This window comes from Alligator mississippiensis, chromosome 2 (assembly GCF_030867095.1).
Source record: "Alligator mississippiensis isolate rAllMis1 chromosome 2, rAllMis1, whole genome shotgun sequence".
In the NCBI taxonomy this organism is placed as follows: Eukaryota; Metazoa; Chordata; order Crocodylia; family Alligatoridae; genus Alligator; species Alligator mississippiensis.
In genome coordinates, this window is record NC_081825.1 from 260,969,542 (window position 1) to 260,987,650 (window position 18,109).

General features: G+C 47.7%; 1 protein-coding gene across 1 annotated transcript in view; it reads right to left on the bottom strand.

Moving 5' to 3' along the window:
* LTBP2 (latent transforming growth factor beta binding protein 2) overlaps positions 1 to 13,706 on the bottom strand; it is a 160,068-nt gene extending 146,362 nt beyond the window's left edge. Inside the window, exon 1 of the mRNA XM_059723087.1 lies at positions 13,639 to 13,706. Coding sequence (XP_059579070.1) covers positions 13,639 to 13,691 — 53 coding nt within the window. The 5' untranslated portion in view covers positions 13,692 to 13,706. The remainder of the gene's footprint in view (positions 1 to 13,638) is intronic.
* Positions 13,707 to 18,109: the final 4,403 nt, after the last annotated feature.

An 18,109-nucleotide genomic window follows, 5' to 3' on the forward strand; every position in this document is an offset into this window, starting at 1 on the left:
ATGCTCGTTTTTTCTGGAGCCAATTCAGAGCGCTGAGTGAGGGTTGCTTGTACTCAGGGGAAGGTGAGTTTAACACCCATTCTGGGCCCCAATAAATCAGCTCTCACAGCTCCAGCTAGGGAGCAGAAAGGTGGGGCCAGCCCTGTTCTCTGGAGCAGAAAATCCAGTTCAGCCCAGAGCTGCTGAGCATGCTGGGGGTCTGTGATTTAATTTCAACCAGGAAGGGGGCTGAGACAGAAGTTTCATAAACCAGTTTGACCTAAATCAGTTCAATCTGATGCTACATTCAACCAGGTTTATCTTAAACTGGCTTCAGCCATTTTGAAACTGGTTTACATGCACTGAACTTCTATACTGTTTCAAGTTTAAACCAGTTTCTGAACACTGAAACTGATTTATGTGTAACTTCTGTCCCTAGCAGTAAGGAAGCCAATAAGCAACAGCAGCCCTGCTCCAGGGAATGCCAAAGGCAGGGGCACACTGATGAGTATCAGATTGGCAGAGAGTTGCTGCTTTCTAAACAGCATCTCAGCAGGGCCAGACACAGGCATAGGTGAACTGGTCAGTTGCCCAGAGCCTGGACGGAAAAGGGGCCCCAAAATGGTAATTTTTTTCCCATTGTCCAATTATTATTATCATTATCTCTGGTGAAGGGGGGCCCAATACTAGAAGTTTGCCCGGGGCCACCAGGAGTCTAGACAGTGCTGCATCTTAGGGGCCTAGATCCAAGGGTAATGGCAGCTGGTCATACACTGCAGATTTAAGTTTAGTTCCTGTGACCTGTCCATCCTCTCTGTGTGACAGATCCCCATGTCTGGAGAACCCAGGGAACTGCTACTACTGGTTCAGACAAAGTGTGTGGAACAGAAGACAACTTGCAAAGAGAAAATGGGTATCAGATAACAAAAGAATTAAAAAGGAACCTTCAGGGCATAATTCAAATCGATTTTAGCCATCCAGTCCCAAGCTTGCACCTGAAGAAGTCTGGCCAGACAGACCATCTGCCTGATCCTGAACAGCTTATCCCTGCTGACTGGGGGGAGAGGAGGAGAATGGCTTTGTGCTTCTTAGTAAATTAAGCAAGTCACCTCTGTGCTTACAGGTCACTGAGTCTTTTGTTTCTTCCCCCTCACTGGAATATAAAACTGACCTAAGCCCTGGTCCATCACTCCCTGGGGCAGGGTCAAGCCTCCTGCTCACCACAGGCAGGGCTTTGTTCAAGAGCTGAATCAACACTTCCTCCCTAGGGAACACATAACTTGAATGGGACAAAGGTCAAGTGTGTCCTTCCCAAAGTCGAGGGCTTGTCGCTCTTTGCTACTTAATGCAGGTGGAGATGTCTGAGGCCACAAAGAGCCTCCTAGGGCTGGGAATACAGGACAGGTGCTTTCCTCAGGGAGACAGAAAACTGTCTGCAGAGCCTCCAGGGAATACAGGAGAACTAGTGAGGAAAGCAGTTAGCATTAATCTTTACCTGTAGCATGGAGCAAGGCTAGCAAACAAGGAATAGCCTAGAACACCTGTCTACAGTAGGGACAGTTTTGAAAAACTATGCCAGCATTGTCCACTCCAGTTCAACCTCCCCAGCATCAGCAATGTCTGATGACAGGCCAGTGGTGTTACCTAAGGGCCTTGGTCCATGAGGGAACTTTGCAGTAAGAGAATTTACCTAACACACAGAGAGAAACAGAGACAGAGACAGAGAGAGGCTTGGGGAGACATATTCTGAGCAGGACTACTTCAACACAGTACTCCACATGGTTCCCAGCAGGGCTCCATCACTCCCCAGGGTCCTCACACTCGGCAAACCTCAGCCAGCCTCAGGAGGGGCCATACAGCTGAAAGATCTGCGCAAATGTTAGTTCTACCATCAGATTTGTTTCACAACACTCCTGTTGCGTTTCTCTGGCTCTGCAATCCAAACCAGATGAGACAAACCTGTCAGACTGCAAAGCAGACTGAAAATTACGCTATCATGACTTAAAATATGCAGTCACCACAGTCCCTGCAAAACCAACATTAGGGACAAAGAGTTCTCAGGGAATTGTGATTTGACCATATGGAGAAAAAGGGTTTGGGTCTTGGTAGACAGTCCTCACGTCTAACTTCAGTGAACTACTGACACACAGGTCTACTCTACTGAGCTTCAGTAGTGTCAGGATTTGGGGGCAGACAGCGTGTTTGTCCAGGTGTTTCTGCAACACTCACCACATGTTGGGCACTACTGCAATATGTGTATACTGCAACCAGCAGTAATCTGTAAACACACCAGTTCCCAGTGCACAGGAAGAGGCCAAGTTCTTGTTTCAAAGACCTTACAGTCCTGCTCATACCTGGATAATCCCAGGAATATAGCTCAGGTACAGAATTAACAGCCAGTCACCCACTATCAACAGAAATATTTTCCTAAGAGATTACTATGCAGTCATTCCCCTGCCTCAGGATACCTGTTTGAAGGGACATATCCCTTCCCTTGCAGTCTGCCATGAGAACAGAAAGAAAGGTCTTACCAGCAGGAGGACTTGTGCCATTCCCTAGCAGCTTTTGGAAGGTGCACATACTCCCTTCAAGCCATGGAGCCCAGCCTCCCAGAAGCTCCTGCTAGGCTGATGCTGGGGACAAGCACGACAAGGGCAGAGGCCCCTGACTGTACAGTTCCATTGGCCCTTCCTGCACGCCAGGGCAAAGATTCCTGTAAACTTGTACTCCCACAGTCTTTCCAGAGACCTGGGGAGATTTCCAACTTGCACAAACCCCCACATACCTCTGGTTCAGTTATTCCCTTTCCCTGTGGGAACTGCAATGGGATCTACTTAATAGCTAGCTCCTTTGGGCCTTGTCCCAGACCCAGGCTCAGTACAGGAGGACTTTGGGAGCCAAGTACAGAGTTCTCCCCCTGCACCCAGAGCTGCAAAGAGTTTTGTAGAGGGAGTGAAAAAGGTAGCTTCTAGAGTCTTGCAGGCAATAGAGCAGGGACGGGCAATTATTTCAGGCAGAGGGCCGCTTACTGAGTTTTGGCAAGCCATTAAGGGCCACATGACAGGCAGCCCAGGGCAGATTAATATTAATTTTCTAAAATTTTTAGGGGCCCCATGGGCCAGATAGAATGGCTTGGTGGGCTGCATCTGGCCTGTGGGCTGCATTGTGCCCACCCCTCCAATAGAGTCTAGGGAAATAATATCCCTGTACTAAAGGAGGTCCTCTTCCTTCAGTGCTGCCCACAGAAATTTTTGGGCTGAGGACAAATTCTTAAGTTAGAATCCTCCTCAACTTTCATTCTATGCATGGGGCAGTCTGCACTCACCAAACCCCACTGTGAAGAGCTAGGGCTGACCCAAAGGGGACCCCAGCCTCTGCTTTTAGTTCCCCTCACTTTGATCCTTTACCTTTCATTAGAGTCTGTGGCCATCTGCAGCAGCCTGGAATTGTCCCCGCTGCAGGATGGGGAGCAGGGAGGGCAGCTTCTGGACAGTGAGCCCCAGGGAGGTGGTGCCAAGACTCTAAATCCTTTCATTTCTCTCTCTCTTCACAGAGTCAAGGCCAAAGGGCAGGGCAGGCCCTGCAGCTGAAGTCAAAGAGGAAATTGTTCCAGGTCCTATTGTCGTCTCCCAGGGCCAGTGTCAGAGAACAAGCTACTGCACATACAGCAAGGAGAGCATGCAGCCAGGAGGCCTGGACTCTTGTCAGTCCTCTGAGCCAGGCAGGGTTTGTTCCCACACAATCTCCTCTGCAGAGGGGTTTCTGCTGCTGTGCAAACACTCTGACACTCATGGAATTGGTTCCCCCATCCTTGAAGGAAGAAGGCGAGCCAGGCTACACCAAGGACATGAGGGTAAGCAGGGAGCTGGATTCAGTAAAGGGTGAGGAATGCTCTGAGATCCTCAGTAAGAAGGTACTTGGGATTCAGTCCCTTGTGTCACTCTACAGAAATTCCAATGTACTGGCAGGACAATCTTTACGCTGCCAAAACCAGACCGGGGTAAGTAGGCGCACCTCTCACTGACCTCAGCAGGCACGGGTGACTGGTGGTGCCTCCCAAGTCTGGGAGGCACCTGCAGGCACTGCTGCCGGCGTCAGCAGTGAGCCCAGAGCTGGTGAGCTCCCACAAGTGCCACTGCCAGCGGCAGCCCTGTTGGGGGGGCACATCCCCCCCACCCCACCCCGTGCCCTCCCACGCATTGCCTATGTCAGCAGGGTTGTGTTATAGTCTTTACACTGAGGCTAGATTTGTTCTATTTGATCTACAGCCTCTGAGTAGGTCCTAGGCTGTGAGGGTCAACATGGCTGTCAGTGGCTTGGCTGGAACATCCAGCAAGACAGCATCATACTTCATGAAAACAAGGGGAGATTGGCCGCAAGGAGTGGGGGTCATTACAAGATTAAAGGGAACTGCTAGGACAAAGTGATATCCACTATTATTTAAAATCTGTACAAACAGTGCTTCCCACTGGCTCCAGTCTCTGCTTACCCAAGGAGGAGGTTAGCATAATTCCTGCTCCATGTCCACACTTATGGAAAAGCTAGGGTGCTGGTATCTCACCAAAGCTCCTTTCAGTGCTTGCTATTAATGCTTTTAATTCAGTAAAGCTGCATTAGTTTTGTGTTTACATCTGAACCAAGAAATGCACATTCCAAAGGAGCATCCTATATGAATTCCATAAACTACTTCACTGTAGAGAAGTACTTTGCTTAAAGAGTTAATAAAGGAAGAGGCTGTGGTTCTATTGTGGAAAAAGAGATTTGTTCCTTCCCTGTTAATGGTGTGATGCAGAAGAGAGTAAATTATACAGACAGTAACTAGGGCATGTAGGAAAAGGCACCCTCACATATGAGAGGAGATGACCCAGTCTAATGCTCTGTATGGGCACCTTGATACCAGACAGGTCAGCAAAATGAGGAGGAGACTAGGAAGAATCATTCAAGAGTGACTCAGAAATACCATCAGTATGTCTAACAACCTCTCCAAATGCAAGAAGGGGGAAATACATTATGGAGAGAGATGTCACATAGGGGTAAGAAAGTAGGAGTGACTGGATTCAAAAGCGAAAGGAACACTTAGAGGCCTAAAACCAAGAAAGGTCTGTTGGTGAGAGCAGTTTGATCTGGGGATGGACTCCTCAGAAAGGAGGCAGGAACTTCTTCCTTTGCACTGTTTAATAGCAAAGAGAGCACAATCCTGCCCTGCACCCTGATATGCACTGTTCTGGCCTTGCCTATTTCTTGGCCTTTGATTTACTTGGAGCTCAGCTCTTCCACTGAGCTGCCCCTGCCAGAAAGTGAAAAACACCATTTTAGAAGTATTTTGCAGGAAACAGACTTTGTGGTCATTTTCCCTGGAAGAGGGGGCCTCAGGGCTTTCTGCGCTTGAAGCCTGGAGAAGTGTATGGATGGGAGGGTGGTGAGTGACAAGGCCTTTACAGACACTTGAAGGAGTAGGGAGGCCTGTCGTCTCTCAGAGATCAGGACAGCTAGCCTCTGGGAAATACCCTGTATTGGAAAGCTGTCTGCATGTCAGGAAAACAATCCACCATCAAAAGGCTGGGAGAGGAATGCAGGGCTCCCCAGAGCGTTTGTGAGCATTCTTTTTTGCACGCACTTTTCTGGATGACCCTGAGAACAGCTCTTCTCCTGGCTCCCAGAAAGGCCTTCTCCTACTTTGCAGCTGGAAAAGTGGAGGCCACTTTCAGTACAATGAAATCCAGCACAATGTGCATGCACAAAGCCTGACCCTAGACACAAGCACCAGCCAATGACCGAAGGACCCCACAGCCATGGGGCCCAAGTGGATTGAAATGCTGGCTTTTCCCAAAGACATTTGTGTCTGCAGGGAACAGTACAGCTGACCCTGACAGGGAGTCATGCCAGGCAAGGTTCATTCTAAGGCTCTTACTCAAATCCCTGAAGTCAAATTAGCACTTGCTGGAGTAAAGTGTACAGGATTTCACCCATACATAAGAATCTAACGCCTACTCTTTGCACTCAACAGTTGCTCTAACCTGGGGCTCTTCCACAACGTAGACCAGGAAACTTTGTTCAAACTAAAGGTACAAAGTCAGAAGAAGAAAGAGATGGAGGAAAAGGAGTTTGACCTGATAAACTAACTGCACAGCAGAAGCTGTGTAGTTCCCTTCCCAACTCTACCAGCACCCTGCCTGCTTCTTGGCTTGTGCTCTCCTCTCTACAACTCTCAATTACTTCCCTCTTACCTGCAGGGCATACTGCTCTGTGCCATGGACCCCATACTATGTAGCTCTACCAATCCACCTCAGTTTTCACTCGTTAAACTGTAATTCCAGGCCAGGGAACTCCACACATGGAGCTTAACCAAAGAACCACAGTGGTACTGGGCTTCTCTCACTCAAGTAAATGCTAGCACTAACAGCAAGTGATAGTGTTTTCCCTTGCATGGATTAACTGAGCTCAGGTTCCAAATTCAGGGAGTCTCCCACCCCTTTTAGTGGCAAGGAAAGGAAGGCAACAAAGGGTGTAGCCCTTTATCCATTTAATTGTTTTCTGATCAAGAAAATTGAAGATTCATGAGGAAGGAGGCAGCACAACCCATAATGGAAGATAACCAGGGACTTTGTCCTGGACTTGGGCACTCTGGGAAGCCCAGATTGACCAAATTGGGTAATGGGTCACAAACAGCTTTTGCAGAAAACATCAAAGTTTAAGTTAAAACCACAGTATGGCTTAAAGGACAGAAACAACTAAAACCAGTCAGAATCCTCAATTATGTATCTATGAAGAAGTTGGGCATCAGGGGGAACCTAACTTAAGAATCTGTCCTGGACCCAAAATTATCTGTGGGCAGCACTGGAGCAAAGGAACCTCCTCTGGTAGGGGGATGCTATTCTTCTAGGCTCTATTGCCTGCAAGACTCAAGAGAACACCCTTTCTACTCCCTCAAAAAAATCCAGATACCCAGAAGGGTATTTCTGGCCCTCAGTTCCCCAGTGGCAGCCTGGAGACATTACACTCTCCAAGACCCAAAGTTCTTCTTCTGCTGTTCTGAGCTATTTCACCTCCTGCTGCTTTTCTGGTTCTAATTATCTCTGAAGAGCTGATGACATTTAGACATTTCATCTCCTTGGAGACTCCTTCCCAGATCAGGTGCTGGCATTTCAAACTGATTTACGCAATGCCACCATGAATGTAGTAAGTGCCTGCACTCACCACTCACTTGTTAATGCACTCTCTGTCTCTGAGGACCTGAGATGCCCCAGTCTGTCTAGCTTATGCTGGACCTGAAGCCAGTGAGGAAGACAACAACAGAATCAGCAGCAGTGGATATAACAGGGACATAGACAGCAACAAGGACTGGGAATGAACTGAGAAGGGAAACCCTAAATCAGGGCCAGGACTAAGAAACTGTTTGGGTTAGGGAAGGGCAGAGGGTGGGTGTGCGTGGGTGCAGGTGCAGTTATTGTAACAGGTGCACAGGTTTATTAAGGTGGTTTGGAAAAGAAAAGGTGCAATGGAAGTCTATGATAGAGGACACCCCCCCCCAAAGATATAGATATATATAGAGAGAGATGTTAATTAAAAAAAATATGGAAATCCATGTGGATGCTAATTCAGGTTGAACACTTACACCCACCAGAACTAATCTTTTGGCTATCTTCCTCCCTCCTCATTCTCCCAGATGCTTACTCCTTTCCTACTAGATGTTGGGACAGTTGCAAGGTATCTCTACAGCTCTTTGCAGACTTCCTTGGCATTTATTTTTGCAGTCCCCTCCAAAAGCAAAGCGTTAACAAATCTCATCCTGCTGCTTGCTAACAGGGTGGGTTCCAAGGCCAGACACTGAAAAAGCATGCAACCTGAAAGCAGTCAACAGATAGCACCAACAATAATGCTAGCCTGGTTACTATCCCAACTCAGCCAAACAGCTCCAAGGTTCTCACAAACTCAGTCTTCCAGCCCCAGGTCTGTAGGATACATCTATTAGTAGAGGTGGAATTTATTCAACTATTTCTCCACTCAAAGATGCTGTCCCGAGGTCTCTCCACACTCGCTCCTGTCCTCACCTCTCGAGAAGGTGGCTCAGGAATGTGACAGTGTGAAGTCTGAATGGCACCTAATGTTTTCTCACTTGCTATCACTAAAGTATTTGCAGGAATGGTGCATACAACCACAATTCACATACCTTAGTGTAACTAACCACTTTGCTGAGGAGATTCAAGTATAACACTGCCACTAGAGCAGGAGCCGGCAAAGTCTGGTCTGCAGGCCAGATTGGGCCCATGGGACTCCATTTCCCAGCAGCTCCTGCCCAGTCGCTGCATCCAGCTTCCATAGAGACCCCAGCAGCAGTGCGGCCATGACAGTTTGGGGCCAGGGTTTTCATGGAGACCAGCCCCAGCAGTGCTGGCAGGGTGAGGAGCTGCTCCAGGGCTGTGATCTTGCAGCAGTGACACTGTGGTCCGAAGCCAGGACAGAACTGCAATTTGCTGCCTGCATGCCCCATCAGGGACACGCAGGCAATGGTTCACAGCTCTGCCCTGGCTCCAGACCACGCTGCCACCACGGCAAGAGCAGCTCCCCACCCAGTCACCATCCCTGCCTGCAGGGCTAGGGCTGGTCTCCATGGAAACCCTGGCCCCAAACTGTCATGGCCCCATGGCCCTGCCACTGGGGTCTCCATGGAGATTGGCTGTAGCAACATGGGCAAGGGCTGCTGGGAAATGGAGTCCAGCTGCTGGCCACATCTGCCATTTTGCCCACCCCTGCACTAGAGCAGCAACTGCCTTCCCCCTATACAGGTAAATGACAGAGTTCTTCAAAGGCTGGGCCAATCCCCATCCCAGCAGCACTGGAGTTTCAAACTGGGGATAGCATTATACACTTGACAACACTATGTATGCCCCCCCCACCCTGCAACTAAAGCATTTCAACCCCATTTCCTTGGAGGGAAAAGTGTGTTGTGTGTACCATGCTAGGCTTGCCGTGTGACTTTGGGTACTCACTTACTCTCTCTGTGCCTCAGTACCCCAGCTGTGCAATGACATATTTTCTTATCCTCCCACCCTTGCATGTTGAGTTCATTTAGATCTTAAGTTTTTGCTGTCAGAACCTGTCTCTTGCTAATATGATGAGGCTCTGATATGAGTGGGAGCCACCGACTATAGTACAAAGGATGTGTTACACTGTTGTGTTGCACTAGGACACATTCATCACACTTCCACCTTGGAGGAGATTTGTTCCCACACCCCCACCTATTGCACAGAGATGACCTGAGCCTGTTCTGAATGGCACATCCTGGCCATCCTCCCCCAAGTTACCTATCAGATTTGTTCTGTGTTGACATACAGGCAGGTCTGCAAAGGAGGGCTGAAAATGGGCAGCTGGCTTGGAGCCCTGAACATCAGCCAGTCCTTTATGTACTGTCCACAGCTTTCATATCTGAAGCTACTAACAAATGAGATGAAGGAAAAGTCTAGAATCCTAACCGAGTCCTGTCGTGGTTTGAATTCTGACTCCAAAGCAAATGATGTGGCCTGGTGGATGATACAGAGACTGGCTACACAACCCCAAACACCCTCCCCTGAGCTGCCAAGTCTCTCCAGAGTGGGGCAAACTCATGTCTTTCCACCCCTCTTGAACTGTTCCATACTGGAAATACCAGAGGGAAGGAAGGGATTCCCTTCCAGAGGCACAGACATTTTGCACCCCAGCTCTGGCAGAGGTAGATCTGGCATTTGCCCAAACAGGCTCATGGACAGTCCTGTAGAGTCAGAACACATGCCCCTGAAATGCTGAGGCTCCAGGACCCTGCTGGGCCTCTCCCCATGCTACTAGGAATGTATGTGCTGTTCTGCTCCCTATTGTGCAGTTTCTTGGAGCCTGGTACCCCTGCTTTAATTAGCTTACTCAGCTGGTGCAGGCTCCCCTCCAGCTTGATGCCTTCCACAGCCTAAGCCCAAGATCAGGAGAGAGAAGACAATGACACTTGGAGAGGTGGAAGAAGAGGTGGGTAGGCCCATTGACTGAGACACAGTGACAAGACAATGCTGTGAGAACCCAGCCCTGTGAGTGTTAAGCTTAGAAGATGCCCATGCAATCAGTGGTTCTGTTTATTACTAATCACATCATTCTCAACAGCTAAAAAAAAGAGTAAAGCAATGCAAGAAGCAGCTGCAAGGGATACCTTTGGGCCATAAGAGATGGAGAACACCTGCTGCAGCCATTTTACTGGAGATGGGAGGAGCAGTACCTGGTTCCTTGGCTTTGTGTAAAATCAGAAAGCTTTTCAGACCCTGTAACCACTTATTGAACTGTCCAGCACATGCCCAGAGCCCAGAGGCAGCTCCAGCCAGCTTCTAGCTATCTGCACTGCCTGCAAAGTTCCCTCTGAGTGACTAACACTGCAGCTGGACAACAGGTGCTACCAGGAGCCTAGTCTTTTCCTGCATGAGGTGCTGTCATTCCTCTCTGAGCACAGCTCCTCAAGGTGCTTTCCTACAGAAGCCAGGAGCTCCTTTGTTGCAGAGCCCCAGAATCTGTTCTCTTCAGCTCCTGTGAACCCACTCCAGCTTTTTCAGCCTCACAGGCCTTCTGCCTGGCCTGTTGAGAATATAATTGGCTTCTTGTTTATTTACAGTCATTTGTTACTATTTGTCACTGAAGAAAGTAATTGGTGCAAGGAGCTTCAGCTGAGGGAGGACTTCCATCAGGAGGGACACAGCAAGTGAGGGTCAGGCCTGAGAAGACACCTGTTCCCCATGTTCATATATCCATGCCCTGACCACCTCCTCCAATTGGTCAGCAAGGCCAGTGTGTCTCCTGCTCACAAAGGGAGGCTATGTTCTTACTCTGCAACAACCGGCTTTAGAATCCGTTACAGCAGCAGAGATTCACTTCACACTCATTCTGCAGCTATTCAAAAAGCATATCTTTGCATGAAGCCTCTTCTGTTTTCAGCAACTCTAGCAGCAGCCTCCCAGTCAGCAGAAAACATGCCAAAGTCTCCTTGGCCCTGCAGTCCAGCATGGGGGAATAGCTTCTGAGGGCACAATTCTGTACCATAGATTATTTTGCAACCCTCTTTCCTTCCTGTTTGCAATGGAGGTGTCTGGAAACCAGTGCTTCACAGTGCTGTTTGCAGCACCCCACTCCCTCTGAGACTGGGGCTCTTGCTGAGATATCACCAGAACCAGCTGTATACACAAAAGCATCCTGATCAAGGACTATAAAGTCAGCAACTGTGCGAGCCCTGGAGGTGTGTTAGGTGTGCACACTGCCCAACAGCCGCCCCTGACTGTACACACTTACACCACAATGGTGAGGCTTAAGTTGGAGCATGTCCTGACAATCCAGCCCTCAGTATCCTCCCCCCTGACCCCAGTTCTAATCTTGTATCTTCTAAACTTAGCATAGGCGCAGCAGGGAGCTGCAGAGTCCTTCCAGGCTAGGAGGCTGTGGCAGGACCATTTCAGAACCTGGACTGGTCACATTCCACTCTGCCCCACTCCTCAGCCTTCCAGAGTTGGGGGATAAGTCCATAAAGATGTGTTTGTGCCATTCCTCTTAACAAGGAGTTGTGTAACACAGAGAAGACCCCAGCTGAGAACAGAGACTTTAATCCTGCGCCCCAGAGGAAACTTGGAAGAAATACCTATATCTATTGTACTGAATTAGGCTTGTGCCTCTGAGGCTGACAGCTGACCCTGGGTCTTTGTGATGTCAGCCCATCATCTCTGCCTGGGTGAATTACCCTGACTGACTGGAGAGGCAAAAGGGAGCCAGGGAAAACGGGAAGGAGACTGCCCTACCCAAACTTTGGAGATAAAGAATGCCAAGCCAAGTCAGCCTCAGGGCAGGCAGAGTTAGTGCTCCATCCCCTGCACTGCCAGCTTGGAAGATAAATGGGGGTTGGAGGCAAGCTGAGTGTCCATTCTCAGGGGCTGCCTCACCATTGATTTGGTGGAGGGGCAGCAGCAGCAATGTCACAGGGAAGCGAGATGAGCATGACAGAGGGGAGGTCTACCAAGAGATAGAGAGACAGCCCTTCCTTGCCCTCTGAACCCAATTGTGGCTCTAAGAGCTGAAAGAAGCAGGAAGTCACTCACTTCCATACAGCATATCCTGAGGTTGAGTGGCAGAAGACCTTAGTGGCAGCAGCCCCTCTCCAAAGGACCCCACTTCTGAGTAAGGCACAACCCTTACCCTGCCATATACCCTCCACATCTAAGGATTGCAAATTACTCTGTAAACCATATATACAGGGCTCACTCACCCATCCCAGATATATTGCCTCTTCTGGGCTGGGAGGCAGCAGCTGTTTCATGGCACACAGCAACACTGCACAACAGTTTAAGGAAGATGAAAAGCAAATCTCTTCTCCAGTAGAAACCGCAGGGGGGACAGAATGACATTGCCCAAGTTTGGTCAAGACAGTATGGTTCACACCTAGACTCACTGGAAACAGGCCAAGTCTCTTGGATGACCATAAATAGTCAGGACCTGCATTTAATCTCTCATCTCAAAGACAATAATCTCCAGCAGTGGAGTAAGCATTGCACATTAACAGCACTCCCTAAAGTAACTGGCTGTTTATTAAAGTATTCAATTAGCTCAATCATGATCACCATAAGAGCTGACTGAATGAAAGCACAAGGTAGCCAGGTACAGCTTTTCTCTTCACCTAGGAATACGGGCACTAAGATCCTGAACAGGTCGCAGGGCTCTATCTAGTCTAGTATCAAGTATTAGACACTGGCTTGTTCAGAGGAATGTATAAAAAAAAGCCATAGTGAAGTTTTGTCCTAATCTCTTGTCAGACTAAAGACTGCTTCTGCCCTAAAGCAGGAGGGTCTGTTTTGCTAGGGTGTTTGTTTTGAATTTCATTTAGCTGGTCACAGCTTCATTGGCTACATAGAACTTCACTTTTTAATCCTGCCAAGCTCTTGCCCACAATGCTCAGTTCATCCAAGGAATTAATGATTCTGATTTGATCACTTGTGAGTTTATTCACTTTCATTGACGCCCCCCCCCCCCTTCTCATTTCATGAGACTAAGCAGAAGCACCCTGTTCCCTTTCCATTCATTAATGGGCTGACCTTTGTCATACCACCTAACTTCTGGAACTTAAACAGCCCCAAGCTCTCCTCAGATCAAAATCTATCCACATTTCCATGCATTTTCCTGGCCTATTTCAGAAACATCCTTCTTTCTTTTTGCTATAATTCCTATTAAATGACCAGACTTGAATGCAGTACTCCAACTGAGAATGTCAGACTCAGCATGGGGAAATTAAATCTAAATGCAACTGACAAAAGACAAACAACCCAACTCTTTCCAGCCTACATGTTGTTGCCCCAGATTCTCCCAGTCTTCTGGGTCCAATAGATCTGGTCCCATTATTCCCCATATTGTGAGAAACATCCTCCCTCCTCTGATTGAGAGTAGACCAGTCAAGGTCAAAGTCCTGGGCCCAGGGACAGCATAGCAGCACTAAGTGATTTACACCTCACTAATATGACTGGTATGTAGCTCCACTGGTACTCTGTCACTTCTCACTTAAATCACAACTGCTCTCAGCCCAGAAAAAGGAGGAACAGAAGGGGGCCAGCTCATTGAAAGACACTTCCAGGGCATTATCTTCTCCCAAAGCCTAGGGACCCTGAGGCTACTTACTGTAAACATGCTGGAACAGACAGGGCAGGCCTCTTGTGCAAGAAGTAGTACATGAGGTCAGGAAGGACTAAAGACAGATGGAATCCGTACACCAGCAACTTCAGAAAGTTACTTGACCTCTGCTGCAGGCAATTAAGCTGTGGTGATGAGGCGCCATCTAGTGTCCAATTCCCTATACTAGACTCCTCCAGTTCCTCAGCCTGCACTGTGCAAATCACTCGTGGCCCCAGGTTTTTGTCACAAGATTCTCCCTGCCTTCCCTTCTCCAAAAGGGCTGGCACTGTACCAGCAACTGAGGACCTGTGGCAGCCCCCCAGTAAGGCATTAATTCTAACTGAGCAAAAGTCAGGTATGTCAGGAAGCAGGTATGCAACATCTGACCAACACATCTGCCTTCAGGAAAATGAGGCAGCCTTGGAGGTGCCATATTAGCTCTGAAGGTACAGTTTCCAGCAGCATGACAATAAGAGTACATGACACATTTCACTGGTCCACCAAGTCCTCTATCCCATCTGTAACAGTAAAATAAAATGCCTGTGTCAGAGATTGCACCTGGTTCACTGTGCTTTCCTGTCCCATGGATCATATTTTTTTCTTGTTCCTCAAAATGGTGCCCAGCCTTGACCCTGCAGCCCGAGAATAGTTTTAGCTTGATTGGTCTTACTGCTGATGTTCTTGATTTTTTTTTTTTAGCATACTAAGCTGTTTGCTACCAGTTTCCTGGGGTAGAGAGTTCCACAGGCTAACATTGCATTACGTAAAAATAATTTCCTTTGATATACTTTAAATTTGTTCCTAGTTACTAAATGAAGGTAGGAGTGTGTGACAAAAGCAGAAGATACTTTTTGAAAGTCACTCAGCTACAATTTGGGTTTAAGAAGCTGGACAGGAACATCTGCCAGCTAGTTCTATACATTATTACAGAAAGGAAGTAGCCATCCAACAGAATTAACTAACCTGCTATCCATTGTCTTTAAAAAGGAGCAGTTCAAATTGAATTCAGGTGCCTGGCTCTGGTGCTCAAACTGCTGGAATGGGCTTTTGTCCTTGGGTAAGGACTACATGTTACCATCAGTGATTCACAAATTGAGGTCCCCATAGGCATGGGTAAAGGGAACACAAATCACAAAGCTGCCCTCTCACCCCCCATACACACATTTCCAGGTAAAAGGGAGTTAAGCTACATACATAGTGGCTCATGAGAAACAGAGGTTTGATAGTGATCCATCAGTCCAAAAAAGTTTAGGACCTACTACTCAAGGATATCAACCCTCTACCCTCCCAGGCCAGATCCAGACTGCAGGGCTGTGGGCTGGGCCCAGACATGGTAGCAATGGGGCAAGTGGCAGGGGTGGGAGTTAGCACAGCCATTGATTGCCCTCTGTCACTTGGGGAATCTCCAAGGGTCATTTCTAAGCATGAAACATGTTGCCTGTTGCCCCACAGGATCAGGCCTCTACCCAATGTAGGACATCAGGCAATGTGCATTTTGCGCAATGAAGTGGATCTGCTGTGGTGGGACACAGCCTGCCACAGCTGATCCGTTTCATTTGACAATGTCTGATTATAGCAGAGAGAAGCAGCACAGCCCTTTACACACTTAGCCTTTCCAAGTTGTATTGCTGCACTTCTGCCAGCAAGTGGACAAGGAGAGCCCACAGACTTACAGGCTTGTCCCTGGAATGACTGGCAATTAACTGGAATAGGTCATGATTAATTTAGCCATATGCAGCATGGAGGTGGGGAGGAGAGTATCAGCACATTTTATCTCACATACTTCACAGGTACTTGAAACTGGACAATGGACTAATACTTCTGTAGAATCACAAGACAAAAGGCTTTCTCCTGGGAGAAATGCTACATCTATTTACACCCTTACACGCTGTTTCAGTGTTCAACTTTTCTAGACGACAGATTATTTCATCAGATGCTATGAATGAGTGAATCACAGCATCTGAAGGAGTAGGCTGTCGCCTACAAAAGTTTATGCCTCTAAACCAGTTAGTCTCTAAGGGCACCTATACATGAGCAGCAAAGCTGCTTCAACATGTTGTAATCCCAGCACATCAGAGCAGACTCAATAATCGAATCTGCTGGAGTGTGGTCATTGTCACATTACCATGCTCCAACAGCCTCCAGCGTCTCATGTATTGGCATCCCCATGCTTTAAAATGGCAGCAGGGATGCATTCTAAAGCTCACTCAATAAGCTTTAGATAAAGCACCCCTGCCATCATTTTTAAGCAAGGGGACACATACACGAGGCACTCTGGGCCCTTTAATTATAGTGACTCTCAAATCCACTCTAATTAAAGCTCTCTACCCACTCCTGTAGCATGTGTACGAACGCCCTAAGATGCCACCCTGCCCTGCCTTCTAACTTCAGACACAGCTAACTACCTCTGTTTCTGAGGATTAGGAGAAGAATGTCACAGGCAACCTAGTTCTTAAGTAGCACATCCACACAATGACATCCCAAATCAAGGGGGTGCATGTGGAGTCAGGGATCCTATAGCATTTTCCCTTGGCAATTTCTGCATGCAGGTTCATGTAGAACCTCAGCCATATATTAATTGCAAGGACTTTTCCTATCTTCATTCCAGATGTGAGCAGTCACAGGTATAGGATGAACTGAGGTTAGAGAGCTTGCTACAGGTCACTGGCACTTCCATTTCTATGACATCAAGGAAATGGTGAACAGGACAAGGATGACAACCAGATGACATCACCCCTCCTGCAAGGAAGGGCAGAAACTCTAGAACCTATTCACACAGTAGTCATTCAGACTGCAGAGTTCTCTTCCACAACTGTGACCAGTATGTGTCCGAGTTGTTTGCTTGGATGTTATGTTGCATTTCTTTGGATGGGTTTTTTTCTGGCAAGGAAAGTGTTAAAGGCTGGATTGCAGAAGGACTAGGTGAGGCCTGGCTAATGGCACTCTGCCATCTGGATGGTGAGGGAAGGATGAACCCTGTTTTTTTCTGGAAGTTTGTGGAGGGGCGGGGGAGGGGGGAGGAGATATAAGCAGGGGAGCTGGAGAGTGCATGTGCTTGTGCCTGTGTGAGTTTTGGCCAGCCTGCTGGAGTCCATGGAAGCCTGCTGTTGCAAAGCCCCAGATAGTGGAGATAGAGGGAGTCTGCCACATGGGGACAGCAACTGAAAAGGCTAGAGAGGTGGGGCAGAGGCAGTGGGCTGTCAGCAGAGAAGCTGAGACCTCTGGGGACAAAGAAGAGTTCACTCAAGGGACAGTGACAATTCCCACCTGCCACTGGAATCAGCCAGGGACTGAGAAGAAAGTACTGGCCTGTTGCAAGAGTGAAAGTGTCAGGAGTTATGTTTGATTTGAGCCTGTATTTTTATGTTCCATCTTCCCCAGTTCCATTGTAGTGTTGTCTCTAATTATTAAAGTTGTTTCATTTAATTCTTAAATTTAACTGTCCTTTAATTGGGTGTCTCACCTCATGGGGCGTTTGTACCTTCACGGCCTTGGCTGACTCTGGGTCCCATCACAGGAACCAAATACATAGCATTTCTGAAAGCTCCTGCTTCCACTTGTTTGTCCCATACCAAAGTAACATTGGCTATAGACTGTAGGGACACCGACATGTGATTTGGTGATGTAAATATCTAGAAAAAGGATTATAGTCACTGCTGGGAAGCTAGAAATTGTTCTGAGTAAGCTACAAGGAGTAGATGAGTTATTCACTCAACTCCCAGAATCCTGATCCGAAGCCAGGAGCACTTGGAGGTCTCCAGAGCACATTGGAACTCTGGTTTACCCTGCATTCTTTACATCACCCCCCCCCCCCCCCCCGGCTGAGGTGTCCAATCTCAGACTTCTTTGAACTAGGCACAATGAGAACTTGTTCCAGTTGGCAGCTCTCAGATAGTATTCTTAAATCAGTACAATACCACAGATGGGACTCTGATTCTTACACTCTGCCTCTTGTACTCTATCCAGAAATCAATGCTCAGAGCTTAGAGGCCACAGTATAAGAGGAATACCGATTTAACTGCACATTATAATACCTGCCTAGCAATATAATGGGACCTACACAAAAAGCCAAAATTGTATCTGCCTGAGATGGGGAAGAGAGCTCAAACCTAAGTTTTAGGCTAAATTACTGTATGATGTGGAAAGCAAAATGTGCATTTCACAGCATCATATTTAATAAGAACCATGTCACAAGACCCTGATTCAGTTAGCACAGAATCTACTCTTTGACATAGAATGGAGCTTATTTTTAACTCTTACAATTGCAGAGAAAAAGCAAAGACAGTGCTTTTCAGCACAGCCTGCACATAGCCTGGATCAGCCCTCAGAACCATGGCAATAAACTATTTTCTCTGATATCTGATGGTAAGCATTTCCAATTTGTTAACTACACTGTTGATCATTTTAGTAGAAACTTACAGATACTGTGATTATACTCACAATCCAAATTAGCCTTCCACAACTTTCCAGGTACCAA